This window comes from Cuculus canorus, chromosome Z (assembly GCF_017976375.1).
Source record: "Cuculus canorus isolate bCucCan1 chromosome Z, bCucCan1.pri, whole genome shotgun sequence".
Classification (NCBI taxonomy): domain Eukaryota; kingdom Metazoa; phylum Chordata; class Aves; order Cuculiformes; family Cuculidae; genus Cuculus; species Cuculus canorus.
In genome coordinates, this window is record NC_071441.1 from 67,300,129 (window position 1) to 67,321,503 (window position 21,375).

Consider the following 21,375-nt stretch of genomic DNA (forward strand, 5'->3'; position numbering starts at 1 on the left):
CCCTGCTGCCCAGCCACCCTGCCTTTGGTCAGCCACCTTCTCAGGCCTCCCAAACCTCCCACCACTCCCAAGATTCCCCAAAGCGCATTTGCTCTCACCGGGGACTGACTGGCCATCTCCACTCCTGCCTGCAGAAACTCATTGAAGTCCTGCCCAAATTTGCCAGAGGACTTGGCCAGGTCTTGAGGGGTGCCACGTGATGCCTGCACCAGCTCGTTGGCAGACTGGTTGAGCCCTGCGGCCGCCCTGTTCAGCTGGCTCTGCGCCTCCTGGAAGCTCTTGGTGCTCGGAGGGAACTGGAGGGAGGGAGGGAAGTTAGGTGAGGCAATGAGGGGGATGGAGATGGAGAATGAAGATCTGGCACATCCTCGGGGATACGCTGTAGAGGAAACCTGTGTGGACAGACTAGTTCACATCCCTACAAGGCTTCCCCCTTCCTCTCCCACCACTACTCAGCTCACCGAATCTGCAAGCAGCCTCTTGCTGGCCTCTCCCACCATGCGGATGGCAGCATCCACATCCCGCTGCCCTGGCAGGCAGTTGACGCAGCGGCTCAGAGCCTGTGACACTGCCTTGGCCACCTGCAGAAAAGCAAAAAGAGGTCACCATCACCCAGCCAGTCCTGGACGCTTCCCATGGGCTACTAGGGGGCACTAGGGTCCTTGCTCCCCCTACCTGGGCCAGGCGCTGCTGGCTGTCCGGATCACCAGGCTTGGCCACTGCTTTCCGTGCCTCCTCGATGAGGTTATTGGCTTTATCCATGACGTCGCTGGCACATTCCAGCATGGCATTCTGTGCCTGCGGGTCAGGGGTGCTGGCTGCCACACCGCGGGCAGCCTGGCTGAGTGAGCGCAGGGCCTGGGCCACCTCTCGGGCAGCAATCCCTGTGGGAATGGAGAGGTCAGTTGTTGCCGGCACAGAACCCTCCCCTCTCCCAGCCCTGGCGCAGAGGCTGGTACCTGTGTAGTTCTCGTTGCCCTGGGCCACCTCTCCCAGGAGGTGAGCGATGGCAGAGCTGACAGCTTTTGTGCTGTTCCCCAGGTCCTGGGCACATTTCTCCATCTGCACATGGATAAATGGGGACATGCTGGTGGACTGTACCTCCAGCCTACACCCTCATGGCTCCCGCAACTCTATTGCCCACCCTGCACCACCCTTCCCCGCACCCTTACCGTCTCTCCTGGCAGAGGTTTGAGTTTGCCATCACGGGCAGCTGCCTTGGCTTCCTGCAAATCCCTCTCCAGGCTCTGCACCAGACTCAGTGCGGAGTCTATCTCCAGGGGCCCACATGCCTCCTGAGCCTGTGTGGTGACAGAAATTGGAAGGTGAGCGGAGTGACCGCTAAGCCCATCCTGCCACAGCAGAGACTGTGACCCGTCACCGGGCCATCCCTCCTATAGCCCCCTCCTTTGCACAGCCAGGGTCGTCCAGCCAGACAGGATACAGCCTCTCACCTTCTGGGCGGCTGTGCGGAGCTCGGCCAGCGCTGCAGCCAAGTTCTTGGCACACTGGCTGAGCTGCATCGCAGAGGCTTGGTCTGTGATGGTGGGGACGGTGGCCTTGGCTGCAGCTACCATCTTGCCACCAGGCTGCCAGGCCAAAAGAAGAAGCCATGAGAATAGGACAAACATGCAGCCTCTCTCTGCTGCCCACCTGCAGTAGGTTTGTTAGGAGGGCCAGGCAGAGCACGAATGCAGCAATGGCTGTGCTGGAGCCAGCGTGGAAAGCTCTGCGTACCTGCAGGAAGTTCTGGCTGGCCGCAATGAGAGCCAGTTGGGCGCTGGGGCTGTCCGGCTGGGATTGGCTTCCTCGCACGCCCTGCACCAGCATCGGGATCTGCTCTGCCACCACCTGTTGGAGAGAAGGGTGACTGGAGAGGCTCATCCAGGAGCTGGCACTCTCCAAGGACCAAACCCAGTACCAGCAACCAAAAGACCAGCTCCCGCAAGGACACCAGAGTCCAGCCTGCCTGCTGTAGCTGAACACGGAGCCCTAGCGTGGCTGGTGACAGAAGGGACAGGGAGGCGGCGCAGGAGACACTGGGATCAGGCCCAGGCCCTTACCTTGCAGCTCTGCACCAGCTGCTGCTGAGCGGCAGGGTTCTTGTTGGAAGAGGCAGCATGCTGCGCAGCGGCAATGGTCTGGGTGGCGGAGGCAGCAGCTTGCTTGGCTGCGTGCTGGCAGAGAGAGTCATGGGTTAGCATGGGAAGGGGAAGGGAAAGGAAGGGGAGGGGAGGGAAGAGGGTCTCTGGAGAACATAGTATGTGAGAAGGACTTTATCCTTCTGGAAAGTGCAAGGATGTAGGGACTTCTGGCCAGATCTCACTCTTGGACCACACTTCCTTGCCCTCTGTGGCTGCTTTCTGGCTTCTCACCTCCAGCTTGTGCACGAGCTTCTTCTTGATGGCATTCTGGGCTGCTGCATTGGTTGCCATACGGAGCCCCTCTGCTGCCTCACGCAGCCGCTGCTGCTGCTCCTCGCTGTCTGGGTGAGCTGCAGCTCCCTGGAGAAAGCAGGAAACCCATCGCACCTCGTAGGAACCACAAGGTCCCTTGTCCTCCTGTTGCAGCATTTCTGCTCCAGCCTGATGCCAGGTAGTCCCCCAAGACAGCCGTCCTCCTACAGTGGAGATGCCCAAAGCCTCTCCAGGATACCTCGACGTCAGAAGAGTTAACAGCCTTCTGCTATAGAAGCCTCATGCCATCACATAGGTCCTCAGCTCGGTGCAGGATCTTGCTCTGGCAACTACTCCCCCTCCCAGAGGCTGCTCGTGCCCTTCAGAGCACTAAGCTAACAGCACTGGTGGGGCTGGGGGCCAAAGCCACCATCCATCCTTCCGCACACCACTGACCTTTGCAGCCTCCACCATCTTGGCAGTGGCATCGGCCAGGATCTTGGCTGCGCTCAGCAGCTTGCGTGAATTCTCCAGGTCTGTCTCTCCCTCTGCATCAGCTTTGATGGCATTGACGAGGTCAGAAGTGGCCTGGGCCAGAATACGAGCCTGACGCACCATTTCCCCTGAGGGAGAAAGGAAAGGTCTTTTAATAAGTCCCATGGGCTCCTCGATACCCCCCCCATCCACTGCACTCTACGCTGGGTGCCATCAGCCACTCTCACCAGCATCGCCCATGGAGCTGAATATGTTCTCGGTGACATTGAGGATGGTGTCAGTGGCCTGGTCGTAGCGTCCGATTGGTTGCCCGCCCAAGGCATGCTGCTTGATGTGCTGCAGCAGGTCATTCAGAGCCTGGGTGACAGCAGTGGCTGCCACCCCCACTTGCTTCAGGAGCTGGTCATCATCGGTGGCTGCCTTGGAGGCCTCCACGCAGCCCTCTGCCGACTTGGCCACTAACTTGCCAGCCTCGATCAGCTGCTCTTGGCATACTGGGGAGCTGATGGTGGGAGCCACTACCTGGAGGAGAGGAGAAAAGCTGGGTAGTGAGCATGGTGGGCTCCTTGTAAGAGCTGTGCAGGGACAGCTGCCCCCAGCTTTTGCCTCTCTGAAGAGAACATTCAGTGCTTGGGCACAGCAGCAACGACCCCAGCTCAGGCAGCCCACGCTTCTGGAGCCTCTAATGTCCCACCTGAGGATATGTACTCCCGACACATGAGACCTCAGCGTGGAGCAGCAACTAGCCAGGTGATGCTTGCAGCCATGCAAAGGTAAGGGTTAACCTTGCTGCTTACCTTGGTGCAGGCCACTAGCTGGGAGGTGGAGAGGGCACACTGGGTGGCTGCTGCGATCACCTGCGTCTGCAGCGCTGCATCCTCCGTTTTCTGAGCCACATTCTTGGCTTTAAGCACCAGCGCTGCAGCGGCGCTGGCCACCGCCTTCGCAAGCTGCATGAGCATGTCCTGCGGGGAAAGGAGAGTGTCAGTACAGAAGCCACCACAGTGGGAGCACCGGCAGCCGCCCACAAGGCTGTTGTGAAATATTCAGTGGGGAAATGTGAGCTCTTGGGGCCTTTCATCCACTGTGTCCCAGCATCGGAGTGGCTGGCAACACCTTGACCCCATCTCTACTACAGTGTGTGCTACAGTTAGCAGTGAGGCTGTAACCTGGCGTTGAGTCACAGCCTGCACTGCGGCACTGCCACAAACACCACTCAGAGCAGCTCAAGCAATGCTCAACATCACCCCAACACCCACTAACTGCTCACTGCCCAATCCCCAGACAACAAACCACAACAAACTCCCAGTCGCGCTACAGCAACAACCTGCTGCAAGGCACTGCTGGGTGCAAAGCCAAATGGCAAAGAAATGGCAAACACACCGGACAAGTGGCAGGTGCAGGCTGGCCGCAGCACAGCCACACTGGGGGCAGCTGCCAGCCCAGGAGCTGATCCCACCAGAAAGAGGTGAGCAGGAGATGCTGCTCACACTGGTCGCCTGTATGGCAAGCAGGACAGCTATTTTCTAGCCCACTAGGGATAGGCTACACTCCTGCTGTGATTCCTAGGGCTAAAGGAGATGTATGACTCAGCAACCAGCCTCCTCTCCCCGGCACACAGCAGGGAAGTCACAGGCCACCCTGCCAGCATGCCTTCCTGCAGCGCTTCAAACATGACAGGACAGCATGCTGCAGACATCAGGATCAGGTCCTGTGGCACACTGCCAGTGAAAACTGGCAACAACAGCACCAGACACCAAATGGCTGGGGCAAAAACCTTGGTACGCAGGGCAGCACGCTCTGCCTGCTTCATCTGCAACCTTTCTGCTGTGTGTGTGCTCACAGCAGGTGGCTCCACACCCCACGACAGCTAAACCTCTAGTCACCAAGCCAAAAACATCACATCATGCCCTCGCTTTCTGCAAGCCAAGACTACTCCCACTGCAATCTGCCACCTTTCCAGACAGGAGAGACCAGAGAATGCATGCACCCAGCTCCAGAGTCCCCAGACCAAAGCATCCAAGACCAAGGAGGGAAGTAGATACACTCGGGTCTGGCAGCTGCAGGGCAAAACGTGTACACACTCAAATTGTTTTCCAGGTCCTAAATACGTTCCTGGTACTGCTGCCTGGCTGAACATGGCCTCTTGCCGTGGTGATAGATTTTCTGCTCCCCTTGGCCCTCTGTGCAGCTCGTGCTGAGGCTGTGCGGTTGTCGTGAACAGACTCCCCTTCTTTTTGGAGTCTGGTTTTTTTTTTTATTTTATGGCTAAATCCTCCTCCCTAGCCTGGTGTGCTATCTCCCAGGCGCTGGAAGGAGTAGTCATGGGAAAGCAAGACTCAGCTCAGACAAAATAAACCACCTCACGAGGCTCCAGCTACCTGGTTCTCTGATAGGATCACACCAGCAGCTCCCAAAGGCAGGGAGCAGCAGGCAGGAGGCAAAGCTGCTGTGAAGGAGGACACCCGGAGCAGCAGTCACCTGAGTGGCAACCCGAGTGCATGGACTTCTGAAGGCCAACCACCAGAAAAGCAGATTTTTTGACAAGAGCCCCTCTCCAAAGAGTTCAGCTGATTGTACCCAGAAGAATACCCTTCACATCAGAGAGGGCAAGGACCACCAAGCCATGCCTACAGCCCCCTTTTTACCGTCTTTGGGTCTGTGGTAGGCAGGATCCAAGCACGCCGGCTTTCTGGGATCTACACGGGAATCCACAAGATAAGAGGCATTATATCACAGTGGCTCTAGGCAGAGATGGGCAATGGCCTAGCCCCTACCTCAGCAAAGTCACTGCCAAACTCTGGCCAAACTTCAGTGCAGAGCCCTCTTGCCGGTTCTGTGCAAAGGCCAACTGTGTCCCTGTCTGCCAATAGATGCACTCACCTGGAACCGTGGGTCGGTGTCGCTCTCTCCAATCTGCTGCAGCAGCTCCCCGCTAGTCTGACCCACGAGGCCAGCAGCCTGCAGGAGATTCTGACGAGGCTGTGAGGAACAAGGCAAAAGCAACACTAGGAATATGCCCTAAAAACTCAATCGAAGTTACCCTTTGGCTTCCACCCTCTTCTAGGAGGACCCACAGTCCCTCCTGTCCCCACCTCAGCACTAGCAGGCTGTGCTGTTTTCAGCAGGTCTGAGACGGCGCTTGCCAGGTTTTTGGCTGCCTGCAGAAGCTGCCGCCCATTGCCTCCCTCGTCCTCCATCAGCGCAGCCAGCAGCTTTACGCCCTTGGACATCTCCGTCAGGTTGGAAGAGATGGTGGTGACAGCACAGCCCACAGCAGTGTAGTCTGTGTCTGCTGGATCTCCTGCACAGGGAAGAGACGAGTCAGGATGGGACATGCTTCAGGTGATGCTCAAAGAGCATCCCTGTGCCTGTCACTGATGTGGTTCTCCTTCCTGGGAGCATGGGGAGGGAAATCCTGGCTCCTAAGCCTGAAAGGTGGTTGCATCACCCTAGTTTGGGCAGGAGAGCCAGGGGAAGGAGAGCTGCACTGCGCCATGGCTGTGCCTGGAGCTATGTCAGGGAGCTCCTGGTTCAGAGAAGAGGTCAGCCAAAGGACTGGGAAGAAGAACTGGGCTGGGCACAGGCAGAGATGCTGAGGCATCTAAAGGCAGGGCACTCTGCAAGGGCACAGTTGACTTTACAGGCATATCAGCAGCAGCAGGAGCTGATTTAGCTCCATCTGGAGCAGGCTGACTTCTTCTGATGGAGGGCATCTTTCTTCTCCAACCCTCCACATACCTGCAGTGAGGTTGACCACCGAGGCTGTGCCAGCAGTGATAGCATCCACTTGGGAGTGGATCTCATGCTTTGACTCATCCATCTTGTTTTTGCGCCAAGCTTTAGATGCCTGAAATTGGGAGAACCGGGTCAGGAGGCAGTGGAGGAGGCGGTGGGAAGCCACACCCATGCCCACACAGAGAGATGCAGAAAAGAGAAGGCAAGGAAGTAGGAAGAGCTATGACCACCCAAAACTCCCTAGCACATCCTGAGAAAGCAACGTGACCAAGTGTCCCCACAACTCCTGCTCCCAGAGTGGGAGACAACCCCACCTCTCTGCAGGTAGACTTTCCCAGGAGCTGCTGACACGTCTCCTGTGAACACAACCAGTCACCCAGCCCAGCCAGCAACCTCCAGCAAATTCCCCCTCCCAGCACCCCGCCCTCAGCTGGCACTCACAGCATCCTGCCCGAGGGGCGGCAAGGTCTCGAAGTCATCCAGTGTGGCCTGGGCTGCATGCACAGCCTGCATGCTGGAGTTGATGGTACCAGTCAGGGCTTGCTGGGCTGAAGTCTGCAACACACGGACAGATCGAGGTATGCCCAAGGCTTGAAATCTAGGCTTAAACATATTGTTCAAGTACCCCCCTACAACATGGGTTAACACAGTGTTGATAACAGCACTTAGGTAGGCACCTCCACAAAGAGGGGTGCACCTAGCAAAAAGGAGGTCTCTCCTCTGCAACCTCCCACTGGGAAATGCCCCATCCAAACATGGATACCAGTGAGTTTCACAGTTAACCAGCTCTTGGGGAGTGGGGAGCAGATACCATGGGACCCCACAAGGCTTTAACAGCAAGGCCTAAAGCAGGCTGAGTGAGGCTGAAGAAAACAGCCTCTTCGTGGCCTTTTCCAAGTGATTCTTGGGCTGCAGAGTACGTGGAGGGTGCCAAAGCCAGGCACAAGGTGGCACCAGAGGGGACAGCTAGAGGCAGCTTAATCTGAAGGAGAGGCTGCAGCTGCTGGCTAGGGAAAAACACCAGGGTGTAGCTCAAGTTTGCAGCATGGGTGTGGGAAGACACCAGCTCAGTCAGGCCAGCAAGGACATGGCCAGAGGCACAGAGCCCCAGCTATTCGTGGCAGGCCAACTCCTAGCCACAAACCCAAACAGATGAGTCCACATGAGCCTGATGCGCACCTTCCAGTGTTTGTGCCCTATGGCGGGCACAGGAAGAGCTTACCAGGGGAGGCATGTGCCCTCGGTGCATCTGGCCACTGGTGATTTGCAGTTGAGGCTGTGGCATCGTGCCCACCTGGAAGTTTTCTGGCCCTCCAGCCCCTGTCCGCATGATGGCTGGCAGAGCCACTGAGCCCAGCTCTGCCTTGCCCACGCGGTTAAACTGCTGCTGCACGACTGTCGACCTGTAATGGGGAGACATACCAGGTGAAGGAATGTCCATGGCCCCAGCACCAGGCTCTGTGGGAGTGCTGCCACCGAAGGACTGTCAGCTCTTCCTCCAGACATGCTATGCTACAAGCTTGGCTGGAGCTCGCTCTCCTTTTAGCTTCCACTTGGCAGTTAATTTGCTTCTGGAAGACTTACTTCTTTGGAGACACGGAGTCTTCCAGCATGGTGGACTCCTCATCTCCTTCCAGTCCAAAGTGGTCTTTGCTCTTTTTCTGTGGAGTGAGAGAGAAATGTGACGGCCAGCACATACCTCCTAGCCTTCCCCTCCTTCTGCAGCCCAGGCACCATACCAGGGCCACAAGATTCCCCTGCCCCATCTCCAGCTCCTCATGCAGCACCATGTGCCAACTACTACCTGGAGGTAGCTGGAAGGGGCACCTACACCCCTCTCTAGAGAGCAGCCAGTTATCAGTATGCTTCTCAGCACAGCCTCACCTTTTTGAGGATGATGTCAATATAGCCGGCGATCAACTGGGCGATCTGTTCCCCTTCTGTGGTCTGCACCGAGTAGTAACCATCCTGGTAATCTCCAAAATCCTGCAACAGCAGGGCACAAGGTAGCACCAGAGCAGGGCACTGGCAGCCATCCTGAGCCCCTCTGGTATGCGCTAAGCACCTAAGTGCCAGCCTCCAAAAAGGCAGCCAGGAGAGGCACCAGAGGAGGGCAAGGCCTCCCACCACAGGGCAATGACCAGGAGAAAGGCTGCTGCGAAAGCAGCCCGCTACAGGGACACTGGAAGGGAGTGAGGTTGAGGACCAGGGCTGGCCCCTACCAAGGTGAAGCTCTTGGGCGAGGCTGCCCAACGTTTGATGTTGGTCAGGCTCCACTCCTGAATCACTTCTTTGGTTTTCTCATCCACACGCATCACACACTCCTTGGTGATCCCCAGCAGCCGCGGCACCAGCTTGTTCTTCCCCTTCATCTTCTCCTGCAGGCCACAAAACAAGGGTTGTGGGCTGTCCCTAGGACAGATCCATCCAGGCAGAGACCTTTGAGGCCTGCTGTGGCTACCAAACACCCTCAAGGCCACACTTTTCAGGTGTCACAACATGACATGAGGTTTGAAAAAGAGAAAAAGCAGGAACGAAGAAGTGGGACGGCAGTGCACAAGGAAAGGCAAGAAGAAGGAGACACAGGAAAAAACAGAGCAATGTGGGTTGAAGGATAGCAGCTGGGGACACAAAAGATGGAAGGATGTTGGAGTAGAGGAATATTGGCTGGTGAGAGGTGAGACTTGGGGAAGCCACTGCTCTACCTTGACCAAGAAGAAGGAAACACCATAGGTCTTCAGGGAACGGGCAAGTTTCACATAGCGAACTTTGGCTTCAATCTCACTCATGTTCCCACAGTTCTTGTGGGCCTGCAGCAGCAAAGAGAGAACAAGATGCTAGCTTCACAGTCCCCTCACTATGCCCTCTTTGCATTGCCACAGGCTTCCCAAGTTCCCCCCACCTCAATGGCATCCCCTGCCCCTATTAAAGCATTCCTGTGATCTCTGGTTCCTCAGGAGCTGCCTTGTCTGCACACTTACAGCTTCACGCACCTCTTTCTCACCCGCCAAGTTGCTACGTGTTGCCCCCAGAGACAAGGGCAGCCTCAGCCTTTGGTGAAGGAACAAGAACCCTAGGCCTGAACATGCCCCTTGCACGTACCATGAAGATCTTGCGCTCTCCCTTCTGCTTGATGTACTCCTTGGGCAGGAAATCCTTGAGTCTGCCAAGAGACAGTCAAGCCAGCTGTTAGCAGCAGAGCCTGAAACCAGCATTTGTCTTCAACTACAAAGAGGCACAACCCAGAGCCTCGGACAAACCCCTGCCAGGGCATGGGCTGGGAGCTCTGGGAAGCAGGAAGGATACAAGAGAGGCTGCAGTAATGAAAACTAGCCTGGCAGCTGCCTTGTAGAGAGGGGTGGAGGTGCTGAGGATGCAGCCTCTCCTGCAGCATCAGAGAAGAGCAGGCTGGGAGTCCCCCCATCAGAGCTGGCTGCATATTCTGGGGGGTGATAGAGGGAGTAGGATGGGGGGCTGGCACCCCTTGCAGCCAAAGTGGAACTCCACACCTTGAGCACTGTGCTGCAGCGAGGAGGGGCTGCTCCAGAAATATCTGTGTCCCTAAGCCCCATGTGCTGGTGCAGTGCTGGGGGCTGCCAAGCTGCTCAAGCCACCTGGGACTCCCTAAGACACTCACTCCAGAAAACCTGGCTTGTGTTTCTGTTCATTGTGCGGCCCAAACTGGATCTGGCACTGGTAGCCAGCAAACTCGCAGGCTTTGTCAAAGGAGACAGGGTGGGAACCGTTCAGAATGTCGTCACGAGCCTGTGTAGGAAGAGAAGACACGGCTGTGGGCTGGGCAGCCACACAGCCCTGTCACTGCTTCCCTCCACATCAGGGAGGAGCTGTTTTCCAGACAGAAAAGAAGCAGCCCCGAAAAACAGCACGATCTAGGACCAGGTTGTCCCACAAGGACCATCACCCATGCCTGGGAGAGGAACAGCAGCAGGAATTCAGAATGGTTCTAGAGACCTGGCATCCACTGAGGACCTCCAGGACACACAGACGGCCAGGGTTGGGATGGCCAGTGCTGCTTTTTACCCTAGAGATAACCGGGCACCCTGAAGTGCCCCTTGTGGTGGCTGCCGGTAAAAACTTCAGTCACCAGCCCAACTTCAGCCCCCGAGGAGGCAACAAGCACGGGACAGCAAAGCCAGGAGCTCTAGGGAGCTGTACCTGCACGTAGAGCAGGTTGAGCTGCACAGGATCTCTGGAGTCCACATTCTGGTCAGAGTAGAAGAATTTGCGCCGCAGCAGCAGTGTTTCGTTGTCATCAATGCCTTGCTCACGCAGGGTCCGGCCATGGTCCAACCAATTCACTGCAGGCAATGCCAGGGCATGAGCAAGCGCAGGCACCCAGGCAGGTAGATCCCCGCCCCAGGGCTGCTCACGTGGAGCAAGAAACAGATGAGAGCAACCTGACTCTCACCCCTTTGCCCTGGGCTTCCAAGCAGAAGACACTCCAGGGAGCATGGACACATATTCCCTTGTCACAGTCCTCCCCACTGTCACCTCCACTCCCCTGCACTGGATCTTCCCCTTGCAGGGGTTCCTACTCCACTCCCCACTGCTCTCAGCAAAGGCTGACCCTGTCCCCAGCACATGCAGGCACATACACTCATCATCTGTGTGCAACTTCTGCTTGAGCTTCTCCATCTTCTTCTCATCTCGCAGAAGGGTCTTGTCCTTCTTTAGCGTGCCGGTTACCTCCTCTTTCTTCTCTTCCATTATCTCCCGAACAAGTGAGTACTCATCGTAGTTGGTGATGCCTGCAGGAGAGCAGAGGACCACGTTCAGCACAACAATGCTACCCAGTACAGAGCCTGGAGTGAAGCATGGGTGCAGAGCAGTGCTCCCTCCCCAGTGTCATGCACCACTCAGACATCCCTGCTGCCAAGTCATCTGCCACAGAGTTGCTGCTGTTCCCCTAGTTCCCCCATCAGATATTGCCATCTCCCTCCACCTCCCTTCCTCCTCCCTGTTGCTGCCCCCTCCTCTCACCAATACGGGCACAGATTGTCATAAGCATGTCTGTGACAGTTTTGGAGTCATCGACCATCACTGTTTTCACTGTTCCATCCAGCATGCGGATCTTCAGGGGCCGCTGCTTCTTCTTGTACTCCATGGTGTCCTGTGGGCACAGCGGAACACAGTTCTTAGCAGTGGCAGTGGAGCAGGGCACCCGCATCCCACCATCATGGCAATCACCCCTGTTTCCCCAGTGCAACTGTTGAGGGGATGTGTGGTGCTGCAGGGTACAATGCAACGCAGCAAGACAGGCATCCACACACATCTCTACACTGTGGTCACATCCAGCCATGGAGCCAAGATAGGCGGGTACAAGCTTGGTACCACAGGACATGGGATGGATGCTTACCCCATTCCGAAGCATGTAGTAGTCCAGAGCCTTCCCAGCCTCCAGCCAGATACCTTTCTTCGGGTCTTCATCCGAGAGGAACAGCCCAAAATCATTGGCTAAAAAACAGGTGAAGTGTTTTCCTGGATAATCCTGCACAGGACAGAGCCACCAAGATGCCAGCCTGTGCCCAGGAATATGCATTGGCGCAGGTCAGAGCATGAAGCATGGCAGCACTGTGAACACTAGAGCCTAAACCTAGTGAGGGGTGACAATCCTGGCAAGCAAACCTCAAGGTACATTTTTTACCATAGTTATCTATGGAAAAAATCATCTGAAGCATGCCTACGCAATGCTGAACTTGGAACTCATAGCCACAACAGCAGGAAGAGCATGGAGTTGTGGCTGACAGCTCTCAGGAATCTTCAGTGCAACGTGTAGCAGTAGCCAAAGCAAGGTAGTAAAACGCTGGGTATCACCCAGAAAGGTGCTGGGAACTGGTCTATAAAACCTAGGCACATCCACACTTGGCATGTTCCACGGTGGAGTTGTCTGCACCTCCCCAGGAGGATGTGGCTGAGTTTGAAAAGATACACAGAGGGGCAATGTAAATGACGGAGCCTGGGTACGAGGGACTAAAGGAGATGCGACTCCTCTGTTGGGGGACGAGGAAGCTGACAGAGGATGAGATCAAGACTTACAAGGTCTCAGAGGTGGTGAATAAGCGCTGTTCACCAAACAGAGCTCCCTCAGAGCTGGGGTGCCTGGGGAAAGTGCTGCTTCTGGAGCCCAGACAGTGGCACCCCAGCTCATACCCACAGGGATCATTCTGTTTTCCTGCTGCAAGAGGCCAGGACCACGCCTGGCTTTGCCCTGGGAAAGGTCCTTCTCCACCTTTGCAACAACCCTGCGCCGCAGGCTGTCTTGGCTGGCTATGTTTATAATGCGTCATCTCGTTGGCAGCTCTCTGTGGGGAGGGACAAATTCCTGAGCCGCCCTGCTCCTGCCTGGTTAACGCTGCCATCAGGATTCAACTAAACAGGGAGCAGAAAAAGCAGGGAGGCATGCCATTTTATTTTTATATTTAAAAAAAAAAAAAAAAAAGCTATTTTGAAAGTGAATTCCAAGAGGATAACTCTAAAGCACTGAAAATTGAGCAGCTTGCCCCAGATCCATAACTTGGGCAGGGAGAGACACTTCCCGAAACAGAGTAAGAGAAAAGCAGGAAACCTACACTGAAGCTTGCCCAGCACAAAATGGACAAAAAACTCAGGCTGCTCGGAAAGGGATCCTCAAGTGTCCCTGGGTAAGTAGAGCAATGAGAAAAAAAAGTCGAGGGAACTGATAGGAGAAGAAAAGCTGTGAGCAACTGAAAAGGAGCTCGGTAATAAGCAGTTCCCTTTAAGGCTTTCCCCTTGCCTTTTTTTTATAAGCAGGCTGGCTCACGCCCAGGAGCAGGAAATGCAATGCTCCCTCCACAAAGGCTACAGCCCCGCATCCACACAAACATCCACTCCCTTTCCGAAACTGAAAGCCGTGTTCTGTCAGACCGCTGGACAGCCGGGCACGAGGCGAGAAGGCATTTCCTTTCATCCTCAAGGAATTCACTGCTCCCAGATGTCGCCGCACTCCCCCTCCTCTTCCCACGACTCCTGACCTCCTGTTTGCTGCCTCTCCTCCATGGCACAGCCACTTTCGGGGGCGGCAGAGACCCAGGAGAGCCCCCTAAACGATGTCCCAGAGCTCCAGCGCCCCCCCTTCTACAACAGTGACAGGCCACATCCGCGTGGGCGTGAGTCACATCATGAGCGTGTGAGCCATCAGCTTAATATTGAGCCTGGCAGCAGCAGGGAAATATCAGAACTGGAAAGGCTTAGCAAGGTCATGGAGCACCACCACGGGTCTGGCAGAGAGCTACTGGTGGGGGGCAGACCTGACAGAGGACTATATATATCCCCCAAGAAAGGAAAAAATAACTGACATCGTTTATTAATACTCGCTATGATCCACAGAACTGTTTAAACCCACCTAGTTATGGCTATTGCTGATGGATGCAAGTAGGAGAGAGGAGCAGAGATAAAAAAGAACAGTAGGCCCACATTGCTCAACGAGTATTCACTCAAAATGTGTTTTCCTACCTTCCAACCCCCCAAATTTCTCTGGGGTGTCAAGGAAAGAGGCTGAGGAGCTCAGCCCCTCATCTCCACTGGGCAGGAGGACTTGGACCTTGCTCCCCTCACCCTCACACTGCTCTGGGAATGCCCAGATGGACAGAGACAGGCGACGAAAGGGAGACCAGTGAAATACCAGGACCAAAGCTGGGGTAGCCCTGCTACGGCAGTCAGCCCCACCATGCACTTACGCTGTCCCATCTGGGCCTCAGGCACCCGCTCGCGGATCATCCGGCAGGCGTCGTACACCATGGTGGAGGGTTCAAACTGCATCGTCTTCACCACATTGCCGATACTGATCTTCAGTGAGAGGGCAACCATGGTGGCGGCTGAGCTGTCCCCACTCCTGCGTCACCTGTTGGAGGAGACAGATGGGTTACCTCTGGCTGCCGGCCCCTCCAGTGTGCAGGGTCCTTCCTCTCCTCCCCCTCTAGCAGCACCTCTGCTCCCCAAAAGGCAGGACGCGGCTTCTAGTAGCAAGCAAGGGCTGCACCCTGTGCTGGTGATTCCGACTTCACAGCAATGTGCCAACCCCGGGGTGTCTGGCAAGGGTTGGGATCCTTGTCTCCTCGTCCCAAGGTCCCAAAGCCCGAGTGTCCACAGGAGCAATGGTTGCTGGTACCCAGCAGATGCACTGCCAGCAAGGAGGAAGCAAGCGTGCAGAAGCATGTGAGATAAGCCAGGAGAGTGCAACAGAAGGGGTTATAATTAAACCTGCCGGACACAGAAGCCACAAGAGGAAAACCAAGCTTTGACCCAGAGCTGGAAGGGCTCTGCGCTTGCTATCAGGGCCCCCCACACCAGCAGTGGATGGTGCTGAGCTGGCAGCCTGAGGACACATGGACCCAGAGGGACGGAAAAGTTCAGAGCGGCTCAGGGAGTCGAGATAAGGGCAGCAGGCACTGAACCTGCCCATTAAAAATAATTACCAAGGGAAAGCACCACTCATATCGAGTGAGTGCTCAGAGATCAGGGTCTAGAGCAGCAGCGGCTGCACACAGGGCCAGGGAATCCCTGCACAGGATGACGTGCAGGAGGGCGACGAACTGCAGGTCTCATTGCAAGGCCGCACGAGAAGTGCACCACACCACGTGAAACAGGCCCAAAGCCAGGTCCAGCTTGAAGGATCAGCTTCAAGCTTGAAGGACTGCGTACATCAGCTTCAGAGCAAGTACTGCTCAACAGGGCTCTGACACTCACCAGGTTTAATAATACTTAACTAAAATGATGGTATTCTTACAGCAGAGCAAATTCGGAAATAAATGACAAACAGTAAAAGGAGGTTGTAAATAAGCACCCGACTTGCCTGCTGTAGAGCCTGTTCCTTCGGGTTTACCCGCTGTGCAGCAGTTTCCAGCTCTTTCCCAGGTAGCTGCACCCCTCGAGGTCCCTGTGTCACATCCTTCTTCCTGCCCTACTCAGCATCTCCAGTCTGCAACTGGTCCCAACCTGACACTCTCCAGCATGACATCCCTTTTCCTCTCCCCAAGAGCCTACTCTTGGGGAAGGAGCCTGCTGCTCTGCCTTGACCCAGGCTGCCTTGTTAAATCTCAGCTCGTAGGAGGATGTAAGAGCACCAGCAGGATGCACTATATCTGCTTGTTCTCTTTGAGACTGATTTTCTCCTACCAGGCCTCCTATTATGGCTGTCAGGGAAAGGTTGCTGGCCACGTGCATCCTCACTCTGGCACAGGAAGGTTCTTGGACAAGGCTTGCTGGCAGCTCACCTCGCCTTCCATACATCACAGCAGCACACAGCAAGCCTGCGCATCCCTGCCCATCACTGCCAGCTCTGATCACCCGCAGAAGGGGGGTACACCGGTGTGGGCTGCTCCCAACCATAGACCCCAGTGGGCTAGGGGCAGGATCCGTGATAGGTAAAAAGTTCCTACATTTGATTTCTGCCTAGGGCAAGCCAGAGGGCAAGGGTCCTGCTCCTGCAGAGCCATAAAGCCATGCTGGCTGTGCAGGGAGGCAGGCAGGGATGGAGGAACGTGCCGCCTCCGCCAGCACATGGAGTGGCTCCAGCTCCGCATTCCTGAGCCGTTCAGCAATGTTTCTGCGGAGGCCCGCAGCCCCCACTAGCTCTGCTGACAAGGAATGAAATGCATTTTGGGTCCAGAGCAAGGGAGGTCCGGAGCGAGGAAGCGTGGTGGCAGTGGCAAGGAGGCAACAAATGTGCCCGTCTGTGCCATTGCTGTCCACCCAGACACCTTAGAAAAGCTGCAGAGCTGAACGGACAAGGAACACTCTGCCATAGAAAGGATTTTTTGAATATTTTATACGCAGAGCAGGCTGCTGCGGTCACCAGGCCATCTTCTGTATATCTAAAAATATTCACAAGTTGAGCATAAAGCTGCTTTCCGTCTCTCCACAGGAAAAGGAGAACATGCCACTGCCAGGACAAGGTCAGAGACCACGGAGGAAGGGGAGGGGAGGACACCGGATGGCAGAGAGGAACCGAGAGGAGCCAGACCATGCCTGGCCATTTCTGCAGTCTCATCTTGCCGTCTCAAAACCACCCAAAATGAGATGTTGTGCCAGACAACTTAGCACACCCATCGCAGGGTCCACTGCATTTTCCAGGACACCACAGGAAGATGACTGCTCAAGCCTTCCTACTCCCAAGTTATTACAAAGACGACAGAGCTCGACAAGGAAGGTGTTCACAACATCAAGCAATCCCTCACAGGAATGGAAGATGCTTCCTTTTAATTCCCATATTCTACGGAAACAGTTCAGGCTCCAGGAGCAGAAATTTGCTGACAACGATGCCTAAAGCAGAAACGCTCTCTGCTGCGTAAGAAACACACCTCATCAAACCCTGAGGCAATGTGTCAGTGAACGTGGCAATTAATCACACAGGGTCTGTATATCTGCTGTCTCCTGTGAGGGCACCAGCCGAGGGTTCAGTCCCTACAAACCTCTCCTCTATGGGTACCACATGGGGAAGGAAAAGCGGGATGAGACATAACAGATGAGACAGCGTGGGAGCCCAGTGCTGCAAACCAGAAAAACTAAGAAAAAGGGCAGCGAAATTCAAGCTGTCCCTCTGAAAAGAGAAAGAAAAAGACCCAAACAAACCAAGTCTCGATGAACACAGACCAAATTTCTGGTGCTGGCTTGCCTCCAGAGTAAGCAAACCCGTTCTCAATCAGTTGTTGGTATGCAAAGGCAGATAAGGCACCCCAGCAGTTAGCCCACCAGCCAGCAGGCAGATTAAAACACTTCTGCATTTTACTGCAAGCGGCATGTAACCCTTCAAGCCGCAAGCATGCTCCTGAGCCAACCCTAAAATGAAGGGAGGCAGTTCTTGATGGGGTTTTACTCTCCTGAGACCCATCCTGGCTGTCTCCATCTCACACCAGGTGAGCAAACCCACCCTGGTGGTGGTGGTCTCCAGGCTCTGTTTAGAGGCAGAAGCAGCGCACACAGGGATGGCTGCAGGCAGACAGCGCCGTGCCGGCCCGAGGAACCACAGCATCATTGCTGGGACCACTGCGAGCGAGTTTTCCGTCACGTGACATAACTGCTATATTTGTACCGGTGGCGTTCAGCGCTGTGAGAACGGTTACAGAGGAGGTCTCACATCTTTTAAAAAGCCCCAAATCAACCAAAATCCAACAGCAGCCTGCTGGCGAACTCGCAGCCGGTTTCCAGAACAAGCTGCAAATCTTTAAACACAACAATTTTAACATTTTCAAGGGAGATTCAGTATGAGGTTTGGGTTTGTTTGGGATTTTTTTTTATGACAATGCCACATTCCCCTTGGGAAAGGCCCTGCTCCAGACCACCCCGGGGCTGGGAGTTGGCTGCAGGAAGTTGTATCAGCTGCTGAGGTTTTCCACAGGTATGCGGTTGCCAGCCTGGCCGCTGACATAGCCAGGCAGGTACTGGGCCACTGAGAATCTCGCTAGCAGTGGCTTGTCTGGCACATCGCAATCTGCAGAACAGCATGATGAACTGGGTCAAAAATTAACCTTATAAGAAGCCAGACCAGGCAGTGTCAGGATTCCCCAGTATGGGACCATTACACGCAGCCATGGTAGCCACTGGGGGCATGGGTGGCTTAGCCCCATGCTGATGGGAAAGCTGAGCTGGTGGCACCAGCCAGTGATGGTGATGCATGCTGCTGAGCTGATTCAGCCCAGTTCCTCCTTCCCAGCTGCACATCCACGTCGGACAGCAAAATGGTTTCTTCCAGCCAGGACTGAGCTTGTTCCTGGGGAGCATGAGTGGCCATTGAGTCTGGCCCTAGCCCTGTGGCATCCCTGCAGCCACCCAGCTGTTACCCATGGCCGGGGCAGGAGCATCCTCTTGCCCCTGCATGGAGGGCAGCCCTGTTCCACGTGGGAAATGGGCCACGGGGCTGGGGAATCACAGCTGCAGCCTGCCCGCAAGCTCACCCATGCTGATGAGAAGCAGCTATAGCCATTAACTGCTGACGTTTCTCATGCATCCCCAGGCCTGTCCCACCTGCCAGGCATGCCCTGCCCTCCAAAGGGATGGAGGCACAAATGGCAGCACCCCCAGGCTGCCCACCACCAAGGCAGGTGCTGGGGTGAGCAAGGACAGGATGACAGTGTGTTTCGCTAGCAGCTCTGCCCAGAACGTCTTCTGCGTCCTTAGCAAGCTGACCTTCCAGCACAGTATGCTGATGGCAGTAGTTGGGGGGCAGAGGGTACTCCCACAGCCTCCAGAGACCACCAGGTGCCCCAATCTGGGTACCCGTGCTTGCTAGTCACCATGACAGGCAGAAAGGGGAAAGCAAGAGGAGAGCACAGACGGGCTTCAGGGGGAATTTCTCCACCCAGCAGTCTGCAAAGCCCAATTCAAAAGAGGAGAGGAGCCCAAAAGCCCCTGTTCCCTCTTCCCCGGCCTTCCCACTCCCCTTCCCCAAATCTGCTGGGACATGCCACTTCAGGACGCACTAAGCTCCTGCCACTGCTGCCCAGCGAGCAAGATGCATGTTTGACCACTACTCCCCACACACCACTGCCTGCTCATTTAGCTCTTGGGGGTTTCACCTCATAGTCAACAAGGGGTTTTGGTCCCTTTATCAGGCAACCCATGGGCTCTGGGCAAGCCAAAGATCCCAAAAATATGTCCCCTCCCCTTCTGAGCAGTGAGGCGCAAGGAGAGAGAAGGGAGTAAACAATTATTGCTACCAAATATGGGTCTAACAGCCAGCGATGAAGCCACAGCAGAAGCATGTAGACATCCTGCCGGCAGATTCAAAGGGCTGGGTAGCTCACAGGGGCATAGGCAGGATCCCTCAAGGAGCAGGGCTGGGTAGGGAAAAGGCAGAGGATGGGGCTGGGTTTCCCTCACCCTGTTCACTGCTCCAGCCACAGTGCAGAGGAGACACGCACTTTTCCCTGATGGGGTCAGATCCATGTGTCCCACCCCAGCGCCCCATCCTGGGTGGCTGTGACCAGCTGTCCTGCCCTGGAATGATCAGTGTGAGCAGAGGGATGACCTCCCTGGCTGTGGCATGGCTGCAGGGAGCGGGGCTGGGCAGGGAACAGGCAGAGGATGCAGCAATTACCCCCATCACCCGGTACACTGCTCCAGCTGGGGCCCATGCTTTTCCCTGATGGGGGTCAGATCCACATGTCCCACCCCAGCACCCCATTCTGGGTGGCCATAACCCAGGAGAATGGGCAGAGGATACCCAGGAGGCTACGCCACAGCCCAGGGAACAGGCAGAGGATGGTGCTGGGTTTCCCTCGCCCAGTTTGCTGCTCCAGCAGGGACCTACATACACGTTTCCCACCCCGGCGCCCCATCCTGGGTTGCTATGACCAGCTGTCCTGCCCTGGAATGATCAGTGTGAGCGGAAGGATAACCTCCCTGGCTGTGGGGAGCGGGGCTGGGCAGGGAATAAGCAGAGGATGGAGCAGAGACCCCCTCGCCTAGTCCACTGCTCCAGGTGAGACCTACGTTTTTCCCTGATAGGGGTCGGATCCGTGTGTCCCACCCCAGCGCCCCATCCTGGGTGGCTATGACCAGCTGTCCCACCCTGGAATGATCCGTGTGAGCAGAGGGATGACCCCCTGGCTGCGGCACGGCTGTGGGGAGCCGGTCGGGGCTGGGCAGGGAACAGGCAGAGGATGGAGCAGAGACCCCCGCGCCTGCCGCGACACACGTTTTCCCCCGATGGGGGTCAGATCCGCGTGTGCTCCCCGGCGCCCCATCCTGGGAGGCCATGAAGCAAGGAACAGTCAGAGGATGGGGCTGGGTTTCCCTTGCCCGGTTTTCTGCTCCAGCAGGGACACGGTAGGGACCCATGCTTGTCCCCGATGGGGTCAGATCCGCATGTCCCACCCCAGCGCCCCATCCTGGGCGGCCGTGACCAGCTGTCCCACGCCGGGGTGACCTCCTCGGCTGTGTCACGGCCGTGGGAAGCGTGTCCTCCGCCGTCCCCACCCAAACCCAAGCCACAGGCTGGAGACACCCTTCCCACCCGCCTCCAGCCGGGCAGCGGGAACTTTGGCGATCGGGTCCCCGGTCGCAGCGCCCGGGTGACCCGCGCCGGGTCTCCGCGATGGCGAGCGGGAACGGGGATGCGGGTGCGGCTCCTCCGCGGCAGCGCCGGGATACCGGGACCCCCGCCGGGCGCGCCCCGCAGCCAGACCACGGCGGCACCAGCCGTCCCGGAGCCCTCGGTAACCGGGACGCTCCCCGACCCCCGCAGGACGAGCGGGGGAGGGGGAGGGCGGGCGGTGGCTCCGCCCGGGACACCCGTTTCCGGCCCCCCCCGCCCCCCGGGCGCTGCCGGGCACCGGCACCCCACGCCCCGGTTCTCCCCCCGGCCCCTCCCGCGGCCAGCGGGCCCCGGCGGGCCCCGTCCCCGTACCTGTGCGCGGGCAGGAGCAGCACGGCGCCGCCACCGAGAGAGAGCGGAGCGGAGCGGGGCGGCACCGCCCGCCTCCCGCCAACCGCGCATGCGCCGCGCCCGCTGCACCCCGGGCACGGCGGGACGGGACGGGACGGGAGCGGAGCACGGCATGGGCTCGGCTTGGCTCAGCCCCTGTCCCCCGGTAGCCCCGGGATAGGCTCGGTTCGGCTCAGCCCCTGCCCTTCGGTAACCCCCGTACCCTGGGCTGGACTGGGTTCAGCCCCTGCCCCCCGGTGTTTCCTGTGTCCGGGATGGGCTCAGCTCAGCCCCTGCCTCCCCGTACCCCCGGTGCCCGGGATGGGCTCAGCTCAGCCCCTG

At 56.8% G+C, this 21,375-nt stretch overlaps 1 protein-coding gene across 2 annotated transcripts in view; it reads right to left on the reverse strand.

Moving 5' to 3' along the window:
- Window positions 1–21,164, reverse strand: part of TLN1 (talin 1) — a 34,935-nt gene extending 13,771 nt beyond the window's left edge. The window contains exons 1-30 of one of the 2 annotated variants that reach the window (XM_054054436.1): window positions 21,016–21,164; window positions 14,348–14,511; window positions 12,007–12,104; window positions 11,631–11,760; window positions 11,246–11,398; window positions 10,806–10,948; window positions 10,267–10,394; window positions 9,732–9,792; window positions 9,335–9,439; window positions 8,852–9,007; window positions 8,514–8,615; window positions 8,214–8,290; window positions 7,852–8,032; window positions 7,071–7,184; window positions 6,633–6,741; window positions 5,987–6,195; window positions 5,775–5,873; window positions 5,540–5,590; window positions 3,689–3,856; window positions 3,119–3,413; window positions 2,853–3,019; window positions 2,376–2,504; window positions 2,064–2,177; window positions 1,738–1,851; window positions 1,455–1,589; window positions 1,173–1,301; window positions 960–1,062; window positions 676–884; window positions 462–581; window positions 99–296 (exon numbers count right to left, since the gene is read on the reverse strand). In XM_054054436.1, the coding sequence (XP_053910411.1) occupies window positions 99–296; window positions 462–581; window positions 676–884; window positions 960–1,062; window positions 1,173–1,301; window positions 1,455–1,589; window positions 1,738–1,851; window positions 2,064–2,177; window positions 2,376–2,504; window positions 2,853–3,019; window positions 3,119–3,413; window positions 3,689–3,856; window positions 5,540–5,590; window positions 5,775–5,873; window positions 5,987–6,195; window positions 6,633–6,741; window positions 7,071–7,184; window positions 7,852–8,032; window positions 8,214–8,290; window positions 8,514–8,615; window positions 8,852–9,007; window positions 9,335–9,439; window positions 9,732–9,792; window positions 10,267–10,394; window positions 10,806–10,948; window positions 11,246–11,398; window positions 11,631–11,760; window positions 12,007–12,104; window positions 14,348–14,477 (3,927 nt within the window). In that variant the 5' untranslated portion in view covers window positions 14,478–14,511; window positions 21,016–21,164. The remainder of the gene's footprint in view (window positions 1–98; window positions 297–461; window positions 582–675; window positions 885–959; window positions 1,063–1,172; window positions 1,302–1,454; window positions 1,590–1,737; window positions 1,852–2,063; window positions 2,178–2,375; window positions 2,505–2,852; window positions 3,020–3,118; window positions 3,414–3,688; window positions 3,857–5,539; window positions 5,591–5,774; window positions 5,874–5,986; window positions 6,196–6,632; window positions 6,742–7,070; window positions 7,185–7,851; window positions 8,033–8,213; window positions 8,291–8,513; window positions 8,616–8,851; window positions 9,008–9,334; window positions 9,440–9,731; window positions 9,793–10,266; window positions 10,395–10,805; window positions 10,949–11,245; window positions 11,399–11,630; window positions 11,761–12,006; window positions 12,105–14,347; window positions 14,512–21,015) is intronic. The other variant, XM_054054437.1, reaches the window with a different exon arrangement.
- Between the last annotated feature and the right edge of the window lie 211 nt (window positions 21,165–21,375).